Source organism: Hypanus sabinus, chromosome 9 (assembly GCF_030144855.1).
Source record: "Hypanus sabinus isolate sHypSab1 chromosome 9, sHypSab1.hap1, whole genome shotgun sequence".
NCBI lineage: Eukaryota > Metazoa > Chordata > Chondrichthyes > Myliobatiformes > Dasyatidae > Hypanus > Hypanus sabinus.
In genome coordinates, this window is record NC_082714.1 from 123,902,892 (window position 1) to 123,912,422 (window position 9,531).

The following is a 9,531-nucleotide window of genomic DNA, read 5'->3' on the forward strand; positions in this document are numbered from 1 at the left end:
TAGCCTCAATGAGTCAGACTTGTGCTATAGTGGTTTGTGTTCTATCAACTTACGATAACAAAACTGAACAATTGGAGAGAGATTATAGAGTTAATGAAGAGCTTAATGATCGACACAATGCAGCTTGGGTTTACTGTGAACGGAGTTAATTTGTTTTTCCTGCCAAAGGACTGTTGTAAGGCTTCATTATACTCAGAGTCTCTCTGCCCCTCTCATGAGCGCACACGTACAAGAACAGCGGAGCACAGACCACAACTACTCACTGGCATTCACCATTGAGGATTTTTGAAGGGAAACCGGAAGTCTTGAGATCACTGGAGGCTTTTTCCCCAGGGCTGAAATAGCTAACACGAGGGGATTTTTTTAAGGTAAAAGGAAGTAGGTAAAAGGGAGATGTCAGAGGTAAGATTTTCACACAGAGGGTGGTGGGTGCGTGACTGCTAGGTTTGGTGATAGAGGCGGATAGAATAGGGTCTTTTGAGAGACCCTTAGATAGGTACGTGGAGCTTAGAAAAATAGAAGCTACGCGGTAGGGAAATTCTAGGCAGTTTCTAGAGTATGTTACATGGTCATCACAACATTGTGGGCTGAAGGGCCTGTATGTACTGTATTTTTCTATGTTCTGTGTTCACATAGATCAACCTGAGGTTATATTTTTTGTGAAATTTTTGCAATAAGTGACTGGCTTGGCTCCAAGTAACACGGATCCTCTGGTCCTGGATATCTGGATGACAGAGCAAATGATGGTTTTGTTTAGCTGATATAATACTATGGTGTTCAATAAGGCTGTGGGAACTCCTGATCCCATTGCAAATGAAGTATCAGCCAGAGCTTGAAACAGGCCCACTTGTGGAGAATGTTCTGAAAAACTTTCAGAAACTCTGGAAAGTGGGATAGTGGAACAGAAACCTGACATGATGAGGACATAATGGGTCTCCGCCTCTTTTTGTATTTTATTGCATTGCAGTGGAAAATCTGTTTTAACAAAGTAATCCTGTGGAAAAGCTGACTCATAATAATGAAGCTTTTTTTTGTCACACCCTGATTCCTTTATGGTTCCTGCCTCCAGCGATTCATTATTCTTCTAGGAGTCGAGATGTAATTACAAATGGAGAGACTGATGTCCAGATTCAAAGCCAAGTTCACCAGTTTTAGATAAGTGGTTTGTTTCAAATTGCCTCTTCTCCCACTTATATATAACCTTCCTCATGAGCTTTTGCTTGTTCATTTATCCTCACCATCCATTTTTCACCATAGCCTACCCAGTCCTGCCTTTATCCTGCTATAGATCTCTTCTTTTATTCTATGCTCTCTTCCCACTTTTCTGCATCTAGAAAACTGTTTAGTCCCCAACTTCCCCAAATTTGTTGAAAAGTCATCAACATAAAACATTAACTCCCTTTTTCTCGCTTCCTATTTGCTGCCTAACCAGTTTAATTGACCCCATATTTTCTGCTTTTCATTTTGCAGTACTTGGCTTTTCTATTCAGTGTCTGGAATGTAACGCTTTCTCCAGACTGCCAGTATTACCACCAAGTATTGTTGACGCTAGGTGGTATCTTATAATAATTGCTAAGTGCTAAAATTCATAAACATGAGAAATTCTGCAGCTGCAGGAAATCCAAAGCAACACACAAAAAATACAGGAGGAACTCAGCAGTTCAGGCAGCATCTATGGAAGAGAATACAGCCAAGGTTTTGGTCAAACACCCTTTGGCAGGACTAGAATGGAAGGGGGAAGACACCAGAATAAAAGGGTGGGGGGAGGGGAAGGAGGATGGCTGAAACCAGGTGGGGAGGGAAGATAAAGGGCTGGAAAGGAAGGAATCTGATAGAAGTGGAGAGGGGAGGTTAGGAAAAAGGGAAAGAGGAGGAGATGCAGGAGGAGGTGATAGGCAGGTAAGAAGATGTAAGAAGCCAAAGAAGAAGAGGGGAGAGAGTGAGAAATTTTTTTGTGGGGAGGAAAAATATCGAGGTTCATACCACCAGGTTGGAGGCTACCAAGACAGAAAGTGAGGTGTTACTCCTCCACCCTGAGAGTGGTCACATTGGTACAAGAGGAGGCCATGGCCCAACATAACGGAATGGGAATGGGAATCGGAATTAAAATGTTTAGTCATTGGGAAGTTCCGCTTTAGTCGGATGGAGCAGAGATGCTTGACAAGCGGTTCCCCAATTAGCAATGGGGCTCACCACTGTAGGGGATTTCCAGATGCAATAGCTAACCCATCAGATTCACAGTTGAAGTGTTGCCCCCTCTGGAAGGACAGTTAGGGGCCCTGATTAGAAGTGAGGGAGGAGGGACAAATGGATAAGGAGGGAGTGATCCCTGTAGAAAATGGAAGGGGTGGGGAGGGAGGTAAAATATGTTTAGTGCAGGGGTCGGCAACGTTTACCACTGAAAGAGCCAATATGGACCCATTTCCCACAGAAAAGAAAACACTGGGAGCCACAAAATGAAATAACACTGCATACAACGGGTTTTTTTTGCCTTTATGCTATGTATAAATAAACTATAATGTGTTGCATTTATGAAATTGATGAACTCCTGCAGAGAAAACGAAATTACATTTCTGCATGCAACAAAAACATTTTGAACTCCGAAAAAAAGACGTTGGGTTGAAGGTTACTCCGTAGGTAGCCTACCTTGGATCGAAGAATTAAAAGAAAGCGCGCACTGGCGCGCATTGGCAGTTGTGATGTATATTAATAGCGATAAAAAACACGTTGTAGCGGTGTGCTACACGCAGCGCTAAAATAAAGACTGCAGTCAAAGGTAACTTTATTCGAACTAAACAGCCTTGCTTTAAAGCCTCCCTCAACCCGTCCCCGTGGGCGCGGATGCTCCAAAAGACACGTACTCACAAACCCCCTTAGGCTATCTCCCTTAGTCGGAACGGTAGCTAATTGTGAGCCGGTTCGGATGTGCCAGGAAACGGTGTCTCCGCAAAGTTTTCATATTGTACAAGATCACCATAATCTTCAAATTTCGAATTACATTTCAAAAGCTAACAAACCACGGGGAGCCGCATCACAGAGATCAAAGAGCCGCATGTGGCTCTGGAGCCGCAGGTTGCCGACCTCTGGTTTAGTGGTAGGATCCCTTTGGAGATGATGGAAATTGCAGAGGGTGATGTGCTGGATGTAGAAGTTCATGGGGTGGTAGGTAAGGACAAGAGAAAATATATCACTGTTAAAGTGGCAGGAACATGGGGTGGGCGCAGATGTTTGGGAAATGGAGGAGATGTAGGTGAGGGCAGCATCTATGTTAGAGGAAAGAAACCCCATATCTTTGAAGAAGGAGGACATCGCCAAAGGCCTGGAAAAGGAAGGTTAGATCCTGGGAACAGTTGCAATAGAGACGAAGGAACCAAGAAAAGGTATTTTTACAGGGGCCAGGGTGGGAAACTTACAGTCAAGATAACCTTGGGAATCAGTAGGTTTATAAAAGATGTCAGTCAATAGTTTGCCTCCGGCGATGGAAGCAGAGAGATCGAGGAAGAAGAGGGAGATGTCAGGAATAGACCACATGAATTGCAGTTTTGTTAGAGGCAAAGTTGATGAAATTGACAATCTCAACATGGGTGCAGGAAGTATGCCAACACAGCAGAATAGCAGAGGAAGAGTTGGGGAGCATTGCTGGGGAAGACTTGGAACATGGACTGCTCTATGCAGCCAACGAAGAGGCAGGCATAGCTGGGGCCCAAGCTGGTGCCCATGGCTACCTCTCAAGTCTGGAAAAAAGTGAAAGGAGCCGAATGAAAAACTGTTCAGGGTGAGGAACAGTTCTGCCAGAGAGAGGAGGATGGTGGTGGAGGGGAACTGGTTGGTTATTTTATTGAGAAAGAAGCAGAGAGCCACCCTGTGCTGATGACCGATGATGTCTCCAACTCTTCTCCTCTTCTTGGACACCCTGTTCTGGTTCTCTACCTGCTCTGGAACTTTTCACCTCCAATTGACAATGAGACATCAACCACCTCTATTTCAACACTCTTCTCTCCTCCTCCAACCTGACTCTTTCTGAACGTACTGCCCTCTGTTAGGGCATATTCTGGACTTAAGGTATATCACAAAATATTAACTTCAGCAAGCAATCTTAAGACCTGAACGTGGATTGTAGATTAAATTTAAAATGTAGGCCTAGAAAATAGGTTCCTAGATCTGGGGCCAGCTATCGACTGGAAGGTCCGGAAGGGGGTGTCACTGGGGTGAGTTCTTGCAGTCTTTCAAATAGAGACTACCCTGAACCTCCTGTATGTCAATGAGAGGGCTTGTGTGCCTGATGCTCTTTCCGTGCTGGTGCTCCTGACCAGAGAGTAAAAATGATAGCACTACAGAGTGTTAGCTTTCGGAAAATGAAGGGGTGTGGATTAAAATGTGAATAAAATGCAATCAGCCAGCAGGGTAAGAAGCAACAGGCATATAAATGACAAACATACGTTTTAAAGACAAAGTTCCCGTATCAGATTTATCTCCTATCAGGATCCCCCTCCTCCGAACATTTATTTCTTTCATTAGTCAACACCCCAGCTCTGTACTTCACCCGCTCCCCCTCTCCCGGTTTTAGCTAACACGCTCCCCCTCCCCCGGCTTCACATATCACCTGCTCCCCCTCTCCCGGCTATACCTGTCACCGGCTCCCCATCTCCCGGCTTCACCTATCACCCGCTCCCCCTCTCCCGGTATCACCTATCACCCGCTCTCCCTCTCCCAGCTTCACCTATCACCCGCTCCCCCTCTCCCGGTCTCACCTATCACCCGCTCACCCACTCCCAGGCTCACCTGTCACCTGATCTCCCTCTCCCGGTCTCACCTATCACCCGCTCACCCACTCCCGGTCTCACCTATCACTCGCTCCCCCTCTCCCGGTCTCACCTATCACCCGCTCCCCCTCTCCCGGCTCACCTATCACATGCTCCCCCTCTCCCGGTCTCACCTATCACACGCTCCCCCTCTCCCGGCTCACCTATCACCCGCTCCCCATCTCCCGGCTTCACCTATAACCTGCAACCCCTCTCGCGGCTTCCCCTTTCACCCGTTCCCCCTCTCCCGGATTCACCTATCATCCACTCCCCGTCCCCCGGCTTCACCTATGACCCGCTCCCCGTCTGCCGGACTCACCTATCACCCGCTCCCCCTCTCCCGGTCTCACCTATCACCCGCTCCCCATCTCCCGGCTTCACCTATCACCCGCTCCCCTTCTCACGGTCTCACCTATCACCTGCTCCTCATCTCCCAGCTTCACCTATCACCCACACCCCCTCTCCTGGTCTCACCTCTCACCCGCTCCCCGTCTCCCGGTCTCACCTATCACCCGCACCTCATCTCCCAGTTTCACCTATCACCCGCTCCTCATCTCCCGGCTTCACCTATCACCTGCTCCCCATCTCCCGGTCTCACCTATCACCCACTCCCCCTCTCCCGGCTTCACCAAACACCTGCTCCCCCTCTCCCGGCTTCACCAAACACCTGCTCCCCCTCTCCCGGTCTCAACTATCACCCGCTCCCCCGCTCCTGGTCCCCCTCTCCCGGCTTCACCTATCACCCGCTACCCCTCTCCCGGTCTCAACTATCACCCGCTCCCCGCTCCCGGTCCCCCTCTCCCGGCTTCACCAATCACCCGCTCCCCGTCTCCCGGCTTCACCTATCACCAGCTCCCCCTCTCCTGGCTTCACATATCACCGGCTCCCCCTCTCCCGGTCTCACCTATCAACCACTCCCCCTCTTCCGGCTTCCCCAATCACCCGCTCCCCGTCTCCTGGCTTCACCTATCACCCACTACCCCTCTCTCGGCTTCACCTATCACCAGCTCCCCCTCTCCTGGCTTCACATATCACCGGCTCCCCCTCTCCCGGGCTCACCTATCACCCACTACCCCTCTCCCGGCTTCACCTATCACCCGCTCCCCCTCTCCCGGCTTCACCTATCACCCGCTCCCACCTCCCTATCTCACGTATCAAATGCCCCCCCTCTCCCGACATCACCTATCACCCGCTCCCCCTCTCTCGGTCTCACGTATCACCTGCAACCCCTCTCCCGGTCTCACCGATTACCCGCTCCCCCTCTCCCGGCTTCACTTATCACCCGCTCCACATCTACCGGTCTCACCTATCACCCGCTCCCACTCTCCTGGCTTCACCTATTACCTGTTCCCCCTCTCCCGGCTTTTCCTATGACCCGCTCCCCCCATCCCGGTCTCACGTATCACCCGCTCCCCTTTTCCCGGATTCACCTATCACCCGCTACCCCTCTCCCGGCTTCACCTATCACCCGCTCCCCCTCTCCCGGCTTAACATATCACCGGCTACCACTCTCCCGGCCTCACCTATCAGCCGCTCACCCTCTCCCGGTCTCACCTATCACCCGCTCCCCCTCTCCCGGTCTCACCTATCACCCACTCCCCGTCTCCCGGCTTCACCTATCACCTGCTCCCCTTCTCCCGGTCTCACCTATCACCCGCTCCTCATCTCCCAGCTTCACCTATCACCCGCTCCCCCTCTCCCGGATTCACCTATCACCCGCACCCCCCTCCCGGTCGCACGTATCACCCGTTCCCCGTCTCCCGACTTCACCTATCTGTCGCACACCCTCTCCCGGTCTCACCTATGACCCGGTCCCCCTCTCCTGGTCTCACCTATCACCCGCACCCCCTCACCCTGCTTCCCCTATCACCCGCTCCCCCTCTCCCGGCTATACCTATCACCCTCTCCCCCTCTCCCGGTCTCACCTATCTCCCACTCCCCTCTCCCGGCTATTCCTATCACCCACTCCCCCTCTCCCGTTCTCACCTATCTCCCACTCCCCTCTCCCGGCTATTCCTATCACCCACTCCCCCTCTCCCGTTCTCACCTATCTCCCACTCCCCTCTCCCGGCTATTCCTATCACCCACTCCCCCTCTCCCGTTCTCACCTATCTCCCACTCCCCTCTCCCGGCTATTCCTATCACCCACTCCCCCTCTCCCCGTCTCACCTATCTCCCACTCCCCTCTCCCGGCTATTCCTATCACCCACTCCCCCTCTCCCGTTCTCACCTATCTCCCACTCCCCTCTCCCGGCTATTCCTATCACCCACTCCCCCTCTCCCGTTCTCACCTATCTCCCACTCCCCTCTCCCGGCTATTCCTATCACCCACTCCCCCTCTCCCGTTCTCACCTATCTCCCACTCCCCTCTCCCGGCTATTCCTATCACCCACTCCCCCTCTCCCCGTCTCACCTATCTCCCACTCCCCTCTCCCGGCTATTCCTATCACCCACTCCCCCTCTCCCGTTCTCACCTATCTCCCACTCCCCTCTCCCGGCTATTCCTATCACCCACTCCCCCTCTCCCCGTCTCACCTATCTCCCACTCCCCTCTCCCGGCTATTCCTATCACCCACTCCCCCTCTCCCGTTCTCACCTATCTCCCACTCCCCTCTCCCGGCTATTCCTATCACCCACTCCCCCTCTCCCGTTCTCACCTATCTCCCACTCCCCTCTCCCGGCTATTCCTATCACCCACTCCCCCTCTCCCGTTCTCACCTATCTCCCACTCCCCTCTCCCGGCTATTCCTATCACCCACTCCCCCTCTCCCCGTCTCACCTATCTCCCACTCCCCTCTCCCGGCTATTCCTATCACCCACTCCCCCTCTCCCCGTCTCACCTATCACCCACTCCCCTCTCCCGGCTATTCCTATCACCCACTCCCCCTCTCCCCGTCTCACCTATCTCCCACTCCCCTCTCCCGGCTATTCCTATCACCCACTCCCCCTCTCCCGTTCTCACCTATCTCCCACTCCCCTCTCCCGGCTATTCCTATCACCCACTCCCCCTCTCCCGTTCTCACCTATCTCCCACTCCCCTCTCCCGGCTATTCCTATCACCCACTCCCCCTCTCCCGTTCTCACCTATCTCCCACTCCCCTCTCCCGGCTATTCCTATCACCCACTCCCCCTCTCCCCGTCTCACCTATCTCCCACTCCCCTCTCCCGGCTATTCCTATCACCCACTCCCCCTCTCCCGTTCTCACCTATCTCCCACTCCCCTCTCCCGGCTATTCCTATCACCCACTCCCCCTCTCCCGTTCTCACCTATCACCCACTCCCCCTCTCCCCGTCTCACCTATCACCCACTCCCCCTCTCCCGTTCTCACCTATCTCCCACTCCCCTCTCCCGGCTATTCCTATCACCCACTCCCCCTCTCCCGTTCTCACCTATCTCCCACTCCCCTCTCCCGGCTATTCCTATCACCCGCTCCCCCTCTCCCGGTCTCACCTATCACCCGCTCACCCACTCCCAGGCTCACCTGTCACCTGATCTCCCTCTCCCGGTCTCACCTATCACCCGCTCACCCACTCCCGGTCTCACCTATCACTCGCTCACCCACTCCCAGGCTCACCTATCACCTGATCTCCCTCTCCCGGTCTCACCTATCACCCGCTCACCCACTCCCGGTCTCACCTATCACTCGCTCACCCACTCCCAGGCTCACCTATCACCTGATCTCCCTCTCCCGGTCTCACCTATCACCCGCTCACCCACTCCCAGGCTCACCTATCACCTGATCTCCCTCTCCCGGTCTCACCTATCACCCGCTCACCCTCTCCCAGTCTCACCTATCACCCACACCTCATCTCCCGGCTTCACCTATCACCCGCTCCCCGTCTCCCGGTCTCACCTATCACCCACTCCCCCTCTCCCGGTCTCACCTATCACCTGCTCCCCCTCTCCCGGTCTCACCTATCACCCACTTCCCCCTCCCAGCTTCACCTATTACCTGCTCCCCCTCTCCCGCTCCCCCTCTCCCGGCTTCACCTATCATCCGCTCCCCCTCTCCCGGTAACACCTATCACCTGCTGCCCCTCTCCCGGCTTCCCCTATCACCCGCTCACCCTCTCCCGGATTCACCTACCACCCGATCCCCGTCTCCCGGCTTCACCTATCACCTGATCCCCCTATCCCGGCTTCACCTATCACCCGATCCCCCTCTCCCGGCTACACCTATCACCTTCTCCCCCTCTCCCGGAATCACCTATCACCTGCTCCTCATCTCCCGGTCTCACATATCACCCGCGCCCCCGCTCCAGTCTTTTCATATGACCCTCTCCCCCCATCCCAGTCTCACCTATCACCCGCTCCCGCTCTCCTGGTCTCACCTATCACCCGCTCCCCCTCTCCCGGCTTCACCTATCACCCGCTCCCCCTCTCCCGGATTCACCTATCACCCGCTCACCCTCTCCCGGATTCACCTATCACCCGCTCGCCCTCTCCCGGTCTCACCTATCACCTGATCTCCCTCTCCCGGTCTCAACTATCACCCGCTCCCCCTCTCCCGGTCTCAACTATCACCCGCTCCCCCTCTCCCGGTCTCACCTATCACCTGATCACCCTCTCCCGGATTCACCTATCACCCGCTCGCCCTCTCCCGGTCTCACCTATCACCCGCTCCCCCTCTCCCGGTCTCACCTATCACCCGCTCCCCCTCTCCCGGTCTCAACTATCACCCGCTCCCCATCTCCCGGTCTCACCTATCACCCGCTCCCCCTCTCCCGG

At 53.9% G+C, this 9,531-nt stretch overlaps 1 protein-coding gene across 1 annotated transcript; it reads left to right on the plus strand.

The window, feature by feature from the left end:
• The first annotated feature begins 208 nt into the window (after positions 1–208).
• On the plus strand, positions 209–9,078 carry LOC132400116 (uncharacterized). Its single transcript, XM_059981190.1, has 3 exons — positions 209–368; positions 1,070–6,117; positions 9,066–9,078. Exons 2-3 carry the CDS (start codon positions 4,913–4,915, stop codon positions 9,076–9,078), a joined length of 1,218 nt encoding a protein of 405 aa, XP_059837173.1. The 5' UTR covers positions 209–368; positions 1,070–4,912.
• Positions 9,079–9,531: the final 453 nt, after the last annotated feature.